The sequence below is a fragment of the Amblyomma maculatum genome, chromosome 5 (assembly GCF_055883805.1).
Source record: "Amblyomma maculatum isolate TAMU_Amacu chromosome 5, ASM5588380v1, whole genome shotgun sequence".
Lineage (NCBI taxonomy): Eukaryota > Metazoa > Arthropoda > Arachnida > Ixodida > Ixodidae > Amblyomma > Amblyomma maculatum.
In genome coordinates this window covers 72,434,049-72,452,723 of record NC_139348.1, presented here as the reverse complement: position 1 = coordinate 72,452,723, position 18,675 = coordinate 72,434,049, and the positions used below count along the sequence as shown (strand labels likewise).

At 47.8% G+C, this 18,675-nt stretch overlaps 2 protein-coding genes across 5 annotated transcripts in view; both read left to right on the top strand.

Moving 5' to 3' along the window:
* The first annotated feature begins 92 nt into the window (after nucleotides 1-92).
* On the top strand, nucleotides 93-5,135 carry LOC146188495 (histone H3.3A). Of its 3 annotated transcripts, none has more exons than XM_084603802.1 (3): nucleotides 93-271; nucleotides 2,076-2,379; nucleotides 3,568-5,135. In XM_084603802.1, the coding sequence occupies exons 2-3, from the start codon at nucleotides 2,098-2,100 to the stop codon at nucleotides 3,694-3,696; spliced, it is 411 nt and encodes a 136-aa protein (XP_084459928.1). In that variant the 5' UTR covers nucleotides 93-271; nucleotides 2,076-2,097; the 3' UTR covers nucleotides 3,697-5,135. The 3 variants fall into 3 exon arrangements, with proteins under 3 accessions (XP_084459928.1, XP_084459929.1, XP_084459930.1); XM_084603803.1 differs by lacking the exon at nucleotides 93-271 and adding an exon at nucleotides 867-1,019; XM_084603804.1 differs by lacking the exon at nucleotides 93-271 and adding an exon at nucleotides 1,135-1,277.
* Nucleotides 5,136-9,929: 4,794 nt separating this feature from the next.
* LOC146188494 (RNA polymerase II subunit A C-terminal domain phosphatase-like) overlaps nucleotides 9,930-18,675 on the top strand; it is a 45,031-nt gene continuing 36,285 nt past the window's right edge. For both annotated transcript variants that reach the window (XM_084603797.1, XM_084603798.1), the window contains exons 1-6: nucleotides 9,930-10,172; nucleotides 11,159-11,242; nucleotides 12,105-12,189; nucleotides 14,570-14,695; nucleotides 16,034-16,278; nucleotides 18,081-18,252. In XM_084603797.1, the coding sequence (XP_084459923.1) occupies nucleotides 9,958-10,172; nucleotides 11,159-11,242; nucleotides 12,105-12,189; nucleotides 14,570-14,695; nucleotides 16,034-16,278; nucleotides 18,081-18,252 (927 nt within the window). In that variant the 5' untranslated portion in view covers nucleotides 9,930-9,957. The remainder of the gene's footprint in view (nucleotides 10,173-11,158; nucleotides 11,243-12,104; nucleotides 12,190-14,569; nucleotides 14,696-16,033; nucleotides 16,279-18,080; nucleotides 18,253-18,675) is intronic.

The following is an 18,675-nucleotide window of genomic DNA, read 5'->3' as shown; positions in this document are numbered from 1 at the left end:
AAAGTGAATACAATATACGCTTTATTGTTATAACTATATCTGAATACATTCTTTATTTTTATTAAATTAAACCGAAAGTATAAATGGGTGTATCCTAGATGGCGGGTGTGTCGATTTGACCTAGTTTACCGGGCAGGGTTCACTGTGCGTTGTGTTTTTTGTCATCCGAGTTATCGAGTAGCTTTTCTTCGAATTTCAGTTACGCTGCTGCTGGACTGAATTTCTAGTTGCTTGCACAGCTTGGATAGTTTCAAGGTGCGTTCCGGCTAAGGTAAGTCGAACCTGTCGGCATCCGGCAAGTGGCGTGTATGTTACTTTTCAAATCTGCCTTGCAGTCAGGTTTGTGTGAGTGGCTGTTTTGCTTGCGCAGGGAGAGCTTAGTTCAGCCCTCATAAGTAACGATGTTCTACGTTCATTTCTGACGCAAATCAGAGCTATCTAGACAAGTGTCTGTGCATAGGTTTGTTAAAATGTGCAGTTTATTGCTCTTTGTCACATTCAAACCGGCGTGGTTGCCGTTGACCACTTGCGGAAGTAGGTAAAACAAAGTCTCGACGCGTTAGTCAAACGGTTACCAACTGGGTTCTTATTAAAAGTAACAGCTTTCTGCAACATTCAGTGTCTGTGTTGTACGTTTCAAATGGCCAGACTTCGTTCATTGCCAAAAAAACTAGCCTAACCGATGCCAGGCTTTCCAAAATGCGACCATTTTCGACATCCACAAGGCTCCTGGAGGGACCAATCACTATCTCCCGCGGTCAATGAAACGGCCAATGGCAAGCCAGCTTGTCGGAGCCAATAGAAAGAGACATGACGTCAGATTCGGCCAGTAGCGATGTTCAGAGGCGATGACGTCGTTTCTGTGTCATGCTGATTTTTTACCTTTGTTTATTTTGGAGCGGTTTTCTCACTCCCCCATCATTGCAACTGTCCGGTCTGGTGTGCACGCCTGCTTGTTGTGTTGTGTTTAGCGCTGCTACGAGTCTCGACGTGAAAGTTCTTCGGATTTTTGGCATCAGGTTTGTGGAGTCTTTCGTGTGTACGAACCTGCGCTTCTATTTCCACGTTTTCGTTGTCGCGTGGTGAAGCGCAAGCTGACTGCGATATGCCCGCGTTGCTGCCACGTCTGCCCTAGCTGTGGCGGGGTCGTGTTCATTGTTCCCGCTCTCTCAAAAATACCCGAGGCAGCCATTTTGAAACAAAGCTACTTTCGGCTCGTTCTTCGCATTCGCGTCGTCGGCTCTCGTTTTTGGCCCTAGCATCCTGCAGCTGCCGCGGTGAGTTGCTGCCTTTGCACATCACCTCACGAGAGCCGACTAAGGGATAGTCGAACGAGACTCGTTTCCAGTTTGCAGCCCTTAAGGCATCCATTTCATCCGGTTTAGCAAGCCTCGTCTTAGCCGATGGCAGGTCCGCTAGGCCTAACTTAACCCCCTATCGTCGCCTGTGGCCAGGCTTCGCTCGCTCCCGCGTATTCTGAAGGCGGGCGGCTAAATTTTGCGCCAGAGCTCGTTGTGCCGGTCATCTCGCTTCCCCGCGCTCTCCATTTGAGCACGTTGTGAATATTGGAGCTGTGTTCGGAAATGCCTCTTATTTTAGTTGGCGGGAATCGGCCGCCCGCGCGTAGCTAACTAACGGCGTAGCGCGCCGGCTTCCAGCTCCCTTCAGAGGGAAGTTCGGCTCCGTGCTGTAAGGGCCCGACTAGGTAATCCTTTGTTGACGCCTGGTCCACTTTTTGTGACTTCTGCACTTGGTCTTACTAATCCTTGTTGCAGGGGGGGGGGGGGGGGGGGGGGGGGGGGGATAGATACTGAGTCTTCGGGTTAGGCGCGTGTGTATCTAGACTTGTTGCACATGCGTGTATCTTGTCGCATTTCCACGATCTGGACAGTGACACAGTCGTGGGCAATGCACACTGCTGCAACATGCAAAATTAGTTGAAATTTCCGAAGCCTTCCAGCGGGCGAACCTTCGTAGATGTCGGGACGTTAAACCTGTGCTCCTAAATTGTCACGACCCCCGTTGAGGAATTGCTGCGTGGTTCCTAACACGTGTTGGGTGCGTTTGTTTTGCAGGTGACACTTCTCCCGATCAGCAATGGCCCGTACTAAGCAGACCGCTCGTAAGTCTACCGGTGGCAAAGCCCCACGTAAGCAGCTGGCCACAAAGGCTGCCCGCAAGAGCGCCCCTTCAACGGGCGGAGTCAAGAAGCCCCACCGTTACCGTCCTGGTACCGTGGCCTTGCGTGAAATTCGTCGCTACCAGAAGTCAACGGAGTTGCTCATCCGCAAGCTCCCCTTCCAGCGCCTTGTGCGTGAAATCGCACAGGACTTCAAAACGGACCTCCGCTTCCAGAGCGCCGCCATTGGTGCCCTGCAGGTTAGACTCATTCTTCTAGACACGCGAGATTACAAAGTATTCAGACATCTTACGCGTTGGAATTAGTGTAATACAAGAGAAATGAGGGGGGGGGGGGGGGTAATTATGTGCGCTCATCGGCTTACGTTGCCAAGTGTCAAGCTATTTCTTCGGCAGGCAAAAACCACATCATTTATACACTCGGCGTTATGACAGCATTACACCATAGAAATGCCACAGAGCCTTTAATTGGAAACATAGTACATAATAGCTGCAGAAACACAGGTATGTTCAGTAAAATGTTGGGTAGCAAGTTATGTTGGAATCGGCAGCAACGAGAGAGCCGATGCATGTGTCGTGGGTCATGCTAAAGTACAGCCAGGCGACATAGCTGAGAGTAAAGAAGTCTTCATGGAACAACGAAATAACTACACCTTTTCAAACCGATCATCAAAGAACGGAATCATTCTGGAGCTAACTGCAGAGCATTCAGTTTTTGAGCCTAATTGTGTGACCTGTGTAGAGGATTGAAAAATAAAAATTTATCAGATAGCTTCAGAAGTCTAAATAAAATTGGTTTGATATCCTGCCCAATATTGGGACCTTTTCAGGACAAAACTGTGGTGTGAGTGCAGAGACTTCACATAGTGTGCAGGCTTGATGCAGAACTAGTGGGACTTTGCCGACGACTGCAGTAAAATTCTGTGGACATGCCTCTGTACGATGCTTAGCATTACCACGTGCCATTTCATGGCCTCACGGCAAAAGGCCTGCATGATGCATTATGGTGTTCAGCAGTGTTGACAGGGGCTTTGCAGCACTCTGAAATTACTTCGTGTCTCTGCAGAAAGTTTCGGTGAGCACTGCCAGAAACTGCACCATTCATGCACCACGACCAATGCGGGGGAGGAAGGGGAGGTATAAATGTGAAAGATAAAAGGGAGTTACAGGAATATGAAGTCGGTATAGTGTGAAACAAAATAGTCGTATATCATGCAGGCCTGTGGTTCTTGCTGTGATAGCACTGTTCACTTCTCTGTATCACAACTTGGTTTGCTGCTGGCCCCATTTCTGAGTCCTGCGGGGTGTTGCTACACATTAACTAGCAGGTTTCCTAATTAACCTGAACTTGTGTCGTCCCTGATAGCCAAGTCAGTTTGGGGGCGTTCCACATTGTGAGCCATCTTTTTGCACACCCCCCCTTTGCAGGAGGCCAGTGAGGCGTACCTGGTTGGACTGTTTGAAGACACCAACTTGTGTGCTATCCATGCCAAACGGGTGACCATTATGCCAAAGGACATCCAGCTGGCCAGACGGATCCGTGGAGAGCGCGCCTAGATGCACCGCCACCACTTCAGGGACACACGCACTCCTCTCTCTTCGTCCCGCTCGCTGTCCCTGCTCTACCACATCATTTTCATTGTGCGCGTGTGCTCTCCCCCGCCTCTCTGTCTCGTCCAGCTATACCCGTCGAGGAAAACGACCGCTGCCTGTCCTGCTGCTGCGTTGGGATCGTACCTGTGCGCAATCGGCCCGTGTGTGTGGTGTGGAGAAGTCCTTATGGGCACACTGCTACCGGTGTCCAATGTGTGTATTGCCAGGGAGCCTGGTTGTCTCAAGGTGGTGCACTGTCAGCCTAGCAGGGACGTTACACAGTGCAGCGTGGAGCATGACAGTGCATGTGGACCGTTTTCCAATATGCCAGGCATCTTTGGTGTCGCGTGCAGTGACTTTTTTTTTTTCTCGCTAAATACCACTTCTTCTGTCTCTGAATAATTCTTTCCTTTACAGCTTGGCGGTGTACCTTTTCCCACGTCTGCCTTTTCTTTTAATTATTTGCTCTTCTCCATTACATTGTTCGCATCATTGTGAAGTGTTCTTGCATTGACTGGTACTGTGCGGCCTGTTGTGCTACAAAGAGCTATCATTGCACATGGCAAATTCTCATCACGTGCACAACCAGTTGACGAGGAAGGTGGTGGAAACTGGTTACAGTTGAAAGCCAGTGTTGGGATTATGGGGCCGAGAGTAGGCCTCTGTCTTCAGCACATAACTGACCGTACCCTCCCCCTTCCTCTCCAAACATGCATAGAACACGTACTTAAGTGTTGCAGGTTGTTCAAAAGCAAAGCCAGCTTTATTCTTTCTACACACCATGTTCAAGGTTGGAGGTGTCCTTGTGCAACATGTTGGGAATGGTCTAAAGTTGACTGTTGGTCGTGGTTGAAGCTGCTCATTTAAGGCGGTTTGCTACATGGCCAAGGAGTGGGCTTGGTTACGTGCACTCTGAAGAGCTGGTGCACAAGGATGCTTTAAACCTGCAGGTGTGTGTGCTCACATTGCTTTGTTCAGAAAACTTTTCGTCGACCACTGCCACATGCGACAGACGCAAAGCAGCTTTGTGCGTTTTGGTTCTCTACAGTTTATTGCCCTGTAAACTCCTGTGTTGGAACTTGATGGTGCTGCATAGCAAGACCTTTGCAGAGAGTTATTGTTCTCCATGATTTTTTTAATTTTGGGTTTATGCCGCTGTGTATCTCACCTTGGTGTACAAGCGAGTCACCCGAGCAGGGGGCTGCTACCAACCACTGTGGTTCAGTGTTATTCAGTGAGTGTGTTTCATGTATATTATCACGTCACCACCATACACACACCTTCTTGCATATGTAGCAGTAGTTTCGTAAAGCGACGGGTCATAGTGTTTCTCAAAAGTCTGGTCTTCACAATAAATAAATGGCAGAAAAAGATTGGAATAAAGTGCATCACATTCCAATGCATTTGAAGAGTCATTCATTCATCAGTCCTGGCAGTAAAGTGCATCACTTGACTGCATCTGTTTGCAACCACTTCTCCCTCATGAAATTGACAGGCAGTAATGCCAAGACATGTGAAAGCAATAATGCATTAACAGCTGGACCACAAGATGAGTAGACTCTTGGGCTTTGCTCGGAGAAGGGGGCTAATAAAGGCAAAAGCCTTTATAGCTGTGTCTCGGAAAGTCTTGCAGCGACTCTGGTTGAGACGTCATGAAGGTCTCGACCAGTCCCAGAGCACCACCACAGTATGCCCGAATGTGTGCCCTATATGGCCTTCTGCCAATGATTACTTATTCATTAGTTGTTGTTGTGCAATAAATGAATTTTTTAATTGTCAATTACTAAACAGTGACAGTTTTGTAATGAGCTAATACCTTCCACACAGGGGTACAGTATGCATGAATGCATACTTAGTCATATGCCAGTCAATGCTTAATTACTCATAAGGTTGATTACTAGACTAATTACCAAGTGAGAATTGTGTAATCAGTATCCATAAATGTCCATATGGATATTAGTAACCACTTATTAATGAACGTCTAATTGAATAATTACTAATCAGTGGCAGATGCGTAATTAATGCTGCACACCGAGTAAAATCTCTGAGCATAATGCAGCACTCTGGCTTTTGCCCTTGATCACTTTTGTTGCCAAATTGTCCGCGGATTTTTATTCTGCTTTGTCTAGAGTCTTGAACTGTTCAGCCTGATGAGATGCAGTAAATCTTCCCTGTAGAAAAATTCTCTGCCGCCTGCTGGGGCCATTTTAGGTCTGCATTTGATTTTGCATTGGGAAGCCAGCTTCGCCAGGAAAAAGAGCTGGGAAGCAACATTAAAAACAATGGAGAAAATTGTGAAAAGAATCTTTCCCCATCTCTTGTCTCCACCTCTAGAATACAGCGACGGGACGAAGCGTTGGTTATGCAGGGCGCCTTCTAGCAATTGATGTTTCCGACTGAACCTGATATTTTCGCTTTGGGCAATTCGAAAACCCGATTAATTCAAGCAGTTTCGCTGTCCCAACTACTTGGAATTAATGCGGTTAGCTTCCATCGCTCCCATTTTCGGGGAGCTTGACAATGTCCATGTCCGCTACAAGCGGCAGCACGCAATAATCTCCCGATAATGAACTTTGTTACAATTATTTCTCAGATAAGATGAACAATGTGAACTCGTTTCGGTTTCCGATATTACTGTGTAAAAAAGTTCGCGTCTCCTTCAGATAACATCTGGCTTTCGTAACCACCGCGCGGCTTTCTTTCTCGAGGAACAAAAAAAAAAGCGATGTTCAACACTGCTGAACCGAATGTCGAGCGATAGTTCTGTTGCTATAAGCCTGGTTTTAATGCTCATTTCATCGATTTATTTCATGCTGTAACAGTTACGAACACAGCCGTGTGATAATTAGTTGCCTGCCGCGGTTTCTACGTTTGTAAGCGAAATTCTAAATTGGTCTAGCTAGAACACTGGTTATCAGTTGGTGTTGTGTTGGGGACACCTCATGTACCAGTTGAAGTGGTGGGGGACTTCTTAAAACCGAGGGGGGGGGGGGGGGGGGGGGGGGGGGGGGGCGGGGGGGGTATCTTGGTCCGGTGCCGGTACGCATGCCGCTGGAAGGGTTCCAACTCCTCCCAACACTGCTCGCCCGACTCCCGAGACGTTTTGCATGGCAACCCCGTCCAACAGTGCAGCCCAATCTCGGGTTTCGCCGATTTTTTATCTTCGTTACTGCACTCCTCGCATGTCGTTCGCTTCGAGAAACTAACGTCGGCGTTGACCCTCCGTGCTTAAAACCCTGAAAAAGTGAGGCAGGTTAGAGCTATAGCGCGACCTTTTTTGTGTTTGGTTTGGTTTGGTTTGTGGGGTTTAACGTCCCAAAGCGACTCAGCCTATTATAGACGCCGTAGTGGAGGACTCCGAAAATTTCCACCACCTGGGGTTCTTTAACGTGCACTGACATCGCACAGCACACGGGCGCCTTGCTTTTCGCTTCCATCGAAAAGCGGCCACCGAGGCCGGGATTCGAACCCGCTTCTTTGGGCACAGTAGTCGAGCGCCGTAACCAATGCGCCACTCCGGCGGGCTGTGTGTGTGTGTGTGTGGACCGTGGACCCATATTTGAGATACACTGATCTCGAAGAAAGGCACTCCACAGTATCTGTCTGAGGATGGAGGGATTGAACGAAGGAGAGCAACTGCCTTAATATAGGGCTCCATAAAATGGCGTCGGCCTGCTAAATATAGCGGCCGCAGTCCTCACAGTGTGGCTGGCCCAGCAGATCTGGTTCCCGTTCGTGCCTTCCTGGATGCCCGACTACTGTGCCGGGGTACCCTGGTTCGATCTCGACCGTCGGCGGCTGCGTTTCGATGGAGGCGAAACGAAAAGGCGTCCGTGTGCTGTGCGAAGATCCCCAGGTGGTCGCAATTACTCCGTAGCCCTCCACTACCGCTCCCCTTTCATTCCCACCTTCCTTCCCTTACGGCGCGGTTCAGGTGTCCACAGCGACAAGTGTGACAGATACGGCTCCTTTCCCTTCCTTTCAACCGCCTATTATTATTTATTATCGAAGTACCGCTATATTTCCGTCTCCTAGTCATCTGATTGGTGAAACGCCGAAACATGATGTTACCACCTCTTCCGGTTCCGTAATGGCAACATCTGGTTCCGGCGTTTCGACCAGCCAGATGACTCGAGGTCACGTGAGATAGCGACACATTGATTACGACGCAAACTGAAAATGCGGGCCCAGGCTACAGTGCCCTAGGCACTGTACCCAGGCCGAGCTGTTCATTAGAAAGTCGGCTTCGGTCGGGTCCCGACCAAAGTGGCGAACAGCGAGTAGAAAATTCAGCATTTTTTTTTCTGTCAAACATGCGCTGTTGTGCTGCATTTATTTATTTATTTGCTTTCAGGGCCAAAGGCATTGCAGGGGGAAGTGGTTGTTGAAAAATATAAAGTAAAATGTTGCATAATAAAGTTTCGCCTAATCACGCACTGTTAGCGAAACAGCTGCGAACAAGATTAACGGTAAGGTACATGTACAAGGAATAAATGATTAAAAAAATGATTTGGCTGCAGTGATCGAGTCCTACTTCGTGAATGTAATCATATGCGATGTGAATGATCGAGCGGTTCAAGAATTATTAGTTCACTGCAGTGCGTAGTATGGGATGACGGAAGTTTATAAAATAATGCTATATAGGCGCGAAAGTTTACCACTAGAGGATGGCTGATGTACTAGTTGTTCTTTAATAATCGAAAGAAAAAATAAACCAGTGGAATTGTTTTGCACGAGTTCAAATAAATTCGTTAGTCGAGTGACGTGAGCGGGATTTCATACAGGTGATGTGTGCTCAAGTTTCTAGCGCATTTAAAGGCAGCAATTTAAGGATTGATGGTGGATTGGAAAAATTACGGCGTAGGTAACCCAGCATATGATTAGCATTTGATGTGACTCGTCCAGGATACAAGTTATTCGTAAAATAAACCGTCCAATGTATTTGTAAGCGGTGTCTGCTGTAGGAAGAAGGGGAAAAAAAATACACGGTCCTGCTACTGGCTCTGTAGCTGAGCCACCTGTTGTGGCTGTAGAAAGAAGGAAACGAAAATGCACGAGCCTGCTACTGGCTCTGTTGCTGAGCCACCTCCGCTGCCTCGTGGACAGAAGAGATTGATTGATTTATATATAGGAAGGGAAAGACGCGGTAACTGTCTCACTTGTTCTCTGCGGATTAAAAAAAAAAACTGATTTATTTATAGGAAGGGAAAGGCGCGGTAACTCTCACTTGTTTTTCTGTGGACACCGCAACCGCGCCGTAAGGGAAGGGAGGAAGATGGGAGTGAAAGTGGAAAGAGAAAGAGGAGCCGTAGTGGAGGGCTACGGAATAATTTCGACCACCTGGGGATCTTTAACGTGCGCTGACATCGCACAGCACACGACGCCTCTTCATTTCGCCTCCATCGAAACGTGGACAGAAGAGAAAATAGAGTGAGAAAGACACGCGCCGCAACAACAGCCGCCGTCCACCACAGACACGGTGGCGGGTGCAATGACGGCCTGCAACAGATAAAAATTCGGTGGCAGGCTAGGCACTATACCCCCGCCGCGAGCGCCGGTGACCTACCTGTCCCAGCCCCATCAGGGGAGGACCTTCATGCTTACTCGCAACTGGGGTTATTGAATGAAACACACAATAAAGACCCAATTAAGCCAAGCCGCACCAAACCACACTCTTAAAAAATACCAAACACCAAGTCATGACAACCCAGTACACATGTCATGTTCAAGAAATCTAACCTCATTATCTGTTATAGCGATGGGCGGGTCAGTTGACACATTTGTTTACCTAATCGCATGATGTGCCTGCAGCCTCAGCGATTTCCCCGGAAATCATTCAGCATGTTGCTGTACAAGGGATGCATTAGCAGACTGTGCATGGATACCGTAGCATGGACGAGCAGCTAATGCGTTATTAATCTCGAGAAAGGCCAAAACGCTTTAAGCAATTCCATATAATCAAAACTGCCGCCGCGGAGGTTGGGGGTTGATCTCGGAGGCCATGCTTTACATGTTTTGAAGCGCTGGCCGAACGTTTTCTGAAAAACCATGGCAACGAAAATACCTTCGGACTGAATGCGTTGCTCATCAATGCAGATGACTAATAATGTTAACTTTGCTTTATATTTAAGTCAAAACAATCGCATAGCGCAATAAGAAAGGTACCTAAATGTGATGTCGCATTTGCAATTTTGCCGCGGGACCGTCACTGCTTGATCAATCGCAATGGCCGCCTCGTGTCGGCACACGGGACGAACTCCGATCAGAATCGTCAAATGGAAGATTCAGCCGGGCAGCCGCATTTCGCACGGTACCGGCCTGCTGCTGTACAAGAACGTGGACGGAGACACCGATGCCGGCGAGCTATGCAAGCTGAAGTCCGAATGCGACGGCACCGTCGACGCGCTGGTTACCCCCGAAGGGGCCGTTGCGAACCCCGGGTACGAAGGCGCGCAATCGTGGCAATCTGCGCGAATTCTTTTCACTTGTGTAATGATCATGCTCTGCCGGAATGTCGTATCGGCGTTTTCTTTTTTTCTACCCAGTAATTCACGCCATGGTGTAAGCCGGCGATTCAAATTGGCGGTGTGCGCGCGGGCGCGCGCGCTTATTCGAACATTTTTCTGTGGCGTCAACAGTGCGTCTAGCGTTCAATGAAACCTTGGGCCATTCAGAGCAATGAATACTGTATGGAATTTACCTAGACCTTTTTTTTATCTTGTTTTTCAGTCTGATAAATTGTCCACGCGCGTGTAGCAGTACTGTACGCTGGCGTCTAGCCGGCGCAGAACTTTGCAAGCCTGCAGGTACGGTACCATTCAGACAGAACAAAAGTTTGTCTTATTTGCATCCAGATGGGGCAGGAATTGTCACTAGTGTTCCGTCATGGCGAAAAGCCTGACCGCTTCTGATGAAACAGTTAAAAGTAGCAGGCAACAGCAAATCGGTATGCATTTACTGGACGTAGCTCGTGCAGCTGGCGTATTTTTCCGTTAAGGCGGAATGGTAAACATCCCTAGGAAGAATTGACTGTATTTGGATTTATGTTTAGGCGAAGCAGATGTTAATTCAGTGCACGACAACAAGCCAAACGTTACCTGGCCAAACCTAACTGTTTGAGATGTGTAGGTGAAAATAAACGAAAAACCCGCGTCAATAAATACTCATTCGTTTTGTGACGATACGAGGTGACAAAAAGAGGGCAGATGAGGTTGGAAAATCTGCAGGGTTAAAGCTCATTGGGTAGGAATTGACGATAACATTTAGTTGTGGTATGCTGATCTGACTGAAACCTGAAGGTACACACAGCACTGAAATGAGGGTTTGTGGTGCCAAAAACAAACTGAGAGGTCAGACTCAGAGAGAAACACTGGCAGCAATTTTCTAGAGGGTGTACTGATGAGTGTCTCACGCTGCTGTTTTTCAGGGACGTGCTGTTCGAGCTGGCCCTGTGCACGCACCCCGTGGTGATGAAGGACCTTTGTGCCGAGTGTGGGGCTGACTTGAGGCAGTAAGCAAATGGTGGAAGGCAGCCCTGTCAACACACCACTCTTTACTCGACGGAGAGTCCAGACAAGAAGCTCACAATGGATCTTACAGAATCTAAAAATTTGTGTTTCATGTCATGTTAATTGTCTACATTGTAAAGCAAGTCAGGTGAAGAAAACAAGTGGTAGAAGGTGCAGGTGATAAAATGACATGAAATGATGGGAAAATGGTTCGTGTAACGTTAAAAGAGACAGGAAGTGTGCAGAGTGGGTTAGGGAACAAACTCGAGTAATGGCATTCTAGTCAAAATCATGGAAAAGAAATAGGTATGGGCAGGACATGTAGTGTGAAGACAGGATACCCGATGGTTGCTAAGGAAACAAATAGGGTTCCAAGGGAAGGGAAGCGTGGCAGGGGGCAGCATGAAGTTATGTGGGTGGATGAGATTAGGATGTGTGTGGGGGTCAAGTGTATGCGGCTACTATAGGACTGGGTTAATTGAAGGAATATGGGAGAGGCGTTTGCTCGAGTAGTTATAGTCTGGCCGACGACGAGCATCAAGGATAGACCTTTGCATTGAGCTAGTCCTGTGGGGGCTTTTACCATTTTAGCGCTGGATGTCCTATACCGCACAGATCTGTGCAACAGCATGATTGCCGGCCTGAAAGGAATGACGATATAACAACAGGGCATCAGTGCTTGTAGCCTTTCATGCTAGCTTATTCGAAAGGTCAACTTAGGGTTCCAGAGTAGAACATTGCAAGTGATGACCGAGGATTTGGTAGCTGTAACTAGAACATATCGGCATGTAAGAAACCGCTCTTGGAGATTTCAGCTGTCATGAGTGTGTTTGCCATTATTTAGGTCTCTATCTCTTTCCTCAGGCTTGGGGAATCGGTGCCGGCATCAGCGGACGTGGCCTCTGTCAGCATGATCCACAATGTACCTGAACTTCGTGTAACCCAGGAGGTGAGTCCTGTTTGGGTGGCATAAGCTGATTGCATGCATTTATAAGGCTTTGGTTTATGTATTCATTCACTTTTGTATTTGACCCCCTCATGGCAACCTCCACACCTTGTACGTTTCGTTCATTGCCCTGCAATGCAGTCATATTTATTTTTTTGTTCTAGTGGGGGCATTGCATCTTTTGATTACTGCTTAATCCTCATAATTCTGCACTCGGAACATTTTTCTTTGAGCTTAATGTAATCATTATAAGGTCATAATTAAAGAACTTTGCTTGGCAGGAACATTGGTACAACGCTAACAGACAGGACGAGAGAAAAGGCGTTACACTGACAGTAACCAAACAATTTATTGCAACAAAGAAGGCAGCATTGTAAAGGAAGTAATGCAAGCAGATAAAAAAGGATTAATCACTATTTGAGAATTATCATATGTCGTCACAGATTAAGAAACACGCCAGTTCTTGTGTACATATTTTCCGCCATGCAGTTTGTGTTAATGCCTTGGAAATCAGCCGTGAGGCCTGGTTATTATGAGTGTCTATCTTTTCCCCCATTCCGTCTGACAGCTGTGTACTGTCATTTTCGTCAAGGTGTTTTGCCATTGTTATGCAGCTATTTCAGCTGGACGATTTCAGCTTTCGTGTGTTTTACTTGTGAAAAGCTTTTTCTTCTTGTAAATTTCTTGAACAGATATTCTTTCATAGCTTCATGGGTTACTAGATTGAAAATAATACCAATGGAAGACAAACTTCTCCTCCAAAATTTGATACTTTGTACTTCAGTATCGAACAAGTTTTGGTAACTGCAAAAATAAATGCACCACTTGGAAACTGCCGCCTTTCTCGTGGGCAGGATGAGTCTGTGGGCTGTTCCTAGCCTCGCAATACACAGCATGTGTATACAGTTTTTGAGGCACATCAAATTGGATCGCTCATTCACCGGCTTCAGTCAAACCTGAGGTAACGCAACTGCAGATGCCTTACCTTTTCATTTTGTGGGGACTTTTCTGGCCTTTGTGGACACTTGTGGTCACCTTAGTAGGGGTGCAAAATTTTAGCTATATGCTGTGTCTTTGGAATGGATGTGTAGGACATTAATTTCAAAGTTTTGGTGTGTCTGCTCAAGGATGGTCTCAAGTTTATCAAGGATGGTCTAAATGCTAAATAGCATGATGGTCAGGCCTAACTTGAGCCATCCGAGCAACCTCAGTCTATGTGCCTGCCTCTCGGTTCCCTGCTGAATAGCTGGAAACGGTGAAAAAGTTCTCCCATGGATTACCGCAGAGATGCTGAATATGACAGGCTTTGAAAATTCTAAACTATCACTACAGAGCCCTTCTTTGACTGAGTGAACTCGCAGCCTGAAACCTATTTGGCATAGGTTGCATGCTGGTATAGGGGCGAAAGTGCGATACTGTGCTCCCATAAGGAGACTATACAGCGCTGACCTCTTACAATGTAACCGCTTATAATGTGGAACTGGATATGATGCATGTTTTAAGGCAAAAGTCTTTAATGACTCATCATTGTCGACTGAAGGTTGCCAGCAGAGATGTCACGCTTTCGAGAGTGAAAAATATATGAATAAACCTTTTCTCCAGCTGGAATTGAACCTCTATCTCTTGTATCCCCGGTCCAGCACTTTATTAACTGCGCCACGCCCCGGATCGTGAAACGCTCTTCATAATTCTTGTCTACCGTGAGGATGATAGTGGGAGTCTGCGAGTGGCAGATGTGCGCCTTTCCTTTCTTGTAAATGAATTATAGAACGCCGGTGAACTTTGATGCCTTCAATGAAATGCTGGTTGTGTTCGACTAGGGGCGCGCTATGTACCGTCACGACAGGTCATGATGTCACCAGGCAATTCATGCATATACGAAGCTGACCCCGCCAGGCGTCCGATCCAGACATCCATGCGACGCGTTTCATTTGCCGCTTCCTCGAACGCCGCACCACATAGCAAACAGAAGCAGACCCAAATGTCTAGGAGGCTTTATTGCAACGAGCGTCAGTAGCATTTCAAATTGATTTACAGGATAGAAAAGGCACAGTATCTGTCACAATTCTCCGCGGACACATACTACGCCATAAAGGAAGGTAGGAAGGGGGGAGAGAAAGAAGAGAGGGAGATAGAGGTGCTATAATGAAGGGCTACAATCCACTGAGCTATGATGATATTCGCTTCATCACACTTAAGTGGTCCAAAGTGCCCTCTAGAATTTTTTTTTTCTGTCCACTGGTCTGCCTCCTACAGGACTCAGTTTAAATTCATACCATTTAAGAAGTGGTTGGCAGAGCAAAATACCTCATATAACACAGTGTAATGCCTCAGTTTGGAAGCCTTTTTTGTAGTCTCGTGAACTGAGGCACACTTTTTGCAGCAAGCACACCAGCTGGGCAAAGCTGACGAAGAGCGGCTGCGAAAGTTGCGAAAGCTGGTGCTTCTCGTCGACCTGGACCAGACGCTCATCCACACCACAAGTGACGACGTGCCGGCAGATATGAAGGTACCCATCTCTACAACACAGCCGAACCCTGTTACAGTAAAATGGCGCGGGCAAAATGCGCAGACTGAAATCTCCTCAGAAGTGGAGATATGAGCAGGGCTGTTTAGCGGCTAACGAGACAGCAGTTCTGAGGTCGCTTACTAGAACGTAGGTAGTCTCGGAGACCTTTGTGGAATTTTCAGTTTCGAATTTTTGCAGGCTGCGAGAAAGTGTCCCAAATGCTGGTCAAGTTGACTTTCCCATGCAGCACTTGCTACAGGCCAAATGCTTAGTTTGATAAGTGCCTCGTGTAACAGTGGTTTTATGTGCAAAACAGTGCACAAGAACCAAAAGTGACCGCATTTTTGTAGCGCTGCAGCTTTTGTGAGCTTCGTGGTGGTCAGCGTCAGTTCGACTGATGAGGTAGCAGCATAACTTCAACTCTCCGTACCTGCTGTTTCCATGAGGGCAACTGGTGCAGACTAATGTCTCAATGAGTTCGTAAAGTGATGCCTTTTCTAGATCTTCCACAGCCCCTCCACTTTTTCTAGCCCTCCTCCCTCATCCCCACATATAACCATAGCATCTTCCACTTTTCCACTGGTCAGTTGGTGTCACGTGGGAGAGCCTATGGAACCTAAAATGGTAGGGGTAACATTAAGAGATAGGAAACGTGCAGAGTGGGTCAGAGAAATAACTGGAGTTACTTACATTCTAGTGGAAATCAAGAAGAAGAAATGGGCATGGGCAGGACATGTAGTGCGAAGAGAGGATAGCCGATGGTCGCTTAGGGTAACAAACTGGATTCCAAGGGAAGGAAAGCGTAGCAAGGGGCGGCAGAAAGTTAGGTGGGAGGATGAGGTTAAAAAGTTTGCAGGGGTCAAGTGGATGCAGCTAGTACAGAACCGGGGCACTTGTAGGAATATGGGAAAGGCCTTCGCCCTGCAGTGGGTATAGTCAGGCTGATGAGGATGATGATGATGGGAGAGTCCAGGTTAAATTTCTGCCTTCAGAAACTGCGTTGAATTTGGTTGTGATGCTGCATTGGCTGAACATTCCCGTGCCGCAACCAAAAGTGGAAACTGAGTCTTTTTTTTTTTCTTCTTGCCTGACAAGCACAGAAAAAAAGCTTGTCTCTAATACTTTGGTCGGACAGACTCTGAGGCATTATCAGTGCATGGCTGTGTAAAATTGGCGCATTTTAACCATTTCTGTTGAAGTAGGTTTACCCTTCAAAGTGTACCCTTTGAAAACCTTCTCTGTACGCTAGCAAAAGAGCACTGGTTTGGCAGTGAATGCTTCTTAGCCGAAACAGACGGGACAAGCGGTTTTCTTCCCTCCCTCTGGTGGTGTGCGCAGGGTGTCCACCACTTCCAGCTGTACGGCCCCCAGTCGCCCTGGTACCACACACGGGTGCGGCCCCGCACGCAGCACTTCCTGGAGCAGGTGTCGCAGCTGTACGAGCTGCACATCTGCACCTTCGGCGCACGGCCCTATGCGCACGCCATCGCGGCTCTGCTGGATCCGGACGGCCGCTTCTTCTCCTACCGCATCCTGTCACGGGACGAATGCTTCAACCCCACCTCCAAGACGGGGAACCTCAGGTGTGAAAGGCTTTCCTTTCCAATTTTCTAACCCTTTTACAGGGTTCTTGTGGTGACCATGGGGCCCCTTAAGAACCGATGTGCTGTGTTACATATGTAGGTATATGTTTCCCACATATTTCTCTTTCATGCTGGTTACCTTGTTTTGACAGACGAGTGCCTGTGGTTTAGAGGGATGTCGAGTATACGTAAAAGTTTTCTTTTATACCTCAACAAATTTAAAAATAATGTAAATAAATAAGCATAGGTTTCAGTAGGGTGCTGCTAGAACAGGCCAAGCCTTGCATCACAGCAGATTGGGGTAGGAACCTGCAGTTGGTCGAGTTTCACCCAAAGGGATGGTCAGGCATGAATCAGGCATGTACGGTCAGCATCTAAAATGGAGAAGTGCTTTTCCAAGAAGGAAAATTCATTCTTGTGCAATGATTTTGGCACTTTACTTGCATGCTGTAAGCCCTTTCTTGTCCCCATCATATATGCTGTCTCGGCTTCTATCTGAAACCACTATTTTAAGTAGGCGAGGCATGCATCAGCTTTTGTTGCAGTGAAGTTCCTGATTAGATAGAGCACTTTTTCCAAGTATGCACTCGCGTTCACTGAAATGTTTATAGCGCCTGCTGACGCTACAAAGCGGAGGCACTGAGATCAGTGTTAGAGGAAAATAAAGATGTACAGCGCGTGCTCGGAGCGCAAGCACGGCACGGGCTGTTCAGAATGACCTGCCACGCTGGTCATCTTGCTCTGGTGCTCCATCGCAACAGTGGTGACTCCGGCCTAAGAAATGAGAAGACTCCAGCAACCTACCGCCTTCAGGCGAGCTTCCACCTGATGCCACCTTGCGCCAACAGGACGTTGCAGCTCTCCAGCTCCGCCTACCAGCATTCTGGCCCAAGTGTTCGCAGATCTGGTTTGCCCAAGTGGAAGCCATCTTCCATCTGCACCACATCACCTCGGAGGCATCTCGGTTTCGTCATTTACTTTCCAACCTGCCTCCTGAAGTGGCTCAAGAGGTGGCAGACATTATCGCTGGACCCTTGGGCGATGCCCCGTACCAGTGACTAAAACAGGGCCTTCTGCACCGCACCATGGCGTCCGAGAGTGCGCGCCTCCAGTAGCTGCTCACCTACGAAGAGTTTGGAGACGCCGCCCCTCCCAGCTACTCACTAGCATGCGGCAGCTCCTGGGCGAAAGCAACGCCGACTCGAATGACGCACTGATGAGGCAGCTCTTCCTTCAACGCTTGCCACAGTCCACCCGCCTCATCTTGGCTGCTGCGGGGAACTTGATCCTTGACCGCCTCGTCCAACTCGCTGATCGAGTCCATGACGCGACTTGTCCTTCCGTTGCTGCCCTCTCTTACATAGAAACATGTGCTCCACCGCAACATGTTCATTTCACCACCTTCATGTCTGCCTGATGTAAACTTTACCACATGTTAGGGGAATCTAGTATCTTACTCCCTGCTCTACAATTGACAAAACCTGTGGGCATGCCTTATGCCACAAGTTTGCTCTTTTGGTCATTTCTTGTCAATCCTGCAACTTCATTCGCTCAGTTTTATGTACGAATGGACCAACTAGCCCTGCGAGTAGTTATGCTTAATTGATTGACAATCGATTCTTCATCGGGGGTCACAGAATTGCGCTCACAGCACGCACGTTTTGTCCGAAACGTGCAACGGTCCGTCGCAAGTGTACAGGAGAGCCTTGTGCTTGAAAGGAGTGCGGTTTTACAGGATAGCAGCAGCACCAGGCCGGGGAATCATTGTTTCTCACTGCCTGCATTGCCATTGCCCCTTCCAGGGCACTGTTCCCCTGTGGGGACTCCATGGTGTGCATCATTGACGACCGGGAGGATGTCTGGAACTATGCGCCAAACTTGGTTCCAGTGAAGCCATACGTCTTCTTCAACAAAACTGGCGACATCAACGCACCACTGTGCCCTCGTCCAGAGTCGTCCTTCTTCCCCCTGCCGGTAAGGTTTCTTCCTGCTGGACTTGTCGCTGCTTTGTTGCTGTAAACGGGTGAGGGGAAGGGGGGTCCCTGTGGATTATACAGCTAAAGGAATGCAAGAGTAGTTCTTGTAATTCAATACAGCTGTTGCAGTGGGGTGTAAACTTATTTTTTGTCAGGTAATGGAAAAGTTGCGACAGGGAGAGAGAACTGTGGCTTTGTTCTTTCCAGCGTGTTTTGCGTGTTCATGACCATATTGTTGTTCAAACTCGTTATTTTTCATTTGTGACCGGGAGGCTGGGGGTACCATCACCAAGTTTGACGTGAGAAGGACAATGTTTACTGACACGCACACGGAAAGGCTTCGCAGTTGTATGGCTCGATGATGGCTCTCCGAGTGTTGTTAGTCTTTCTCGGGGTCGTTGGTATTAGATGTGAAGGGGAG

What these genes read in the sequence shown, in the direction of transcription:
- LOC146188495 (XM_084603802.1), top strand. Translation starts at nt 2,098, where the DNA reads ATGGCCCGTACTAAGCAGACCGCTCGTAAGTCTACCGGTGGCAAAGCC. An exon ending in CCGCCATTGGTGCCCTGCAG is followed by an intron (nt 2,380 to 3,567) that starts GTTAGACTCATT and finishes CCCCCTTTGCAG; the next exon opens with GAGGCCAGTGAGGCGTACCT.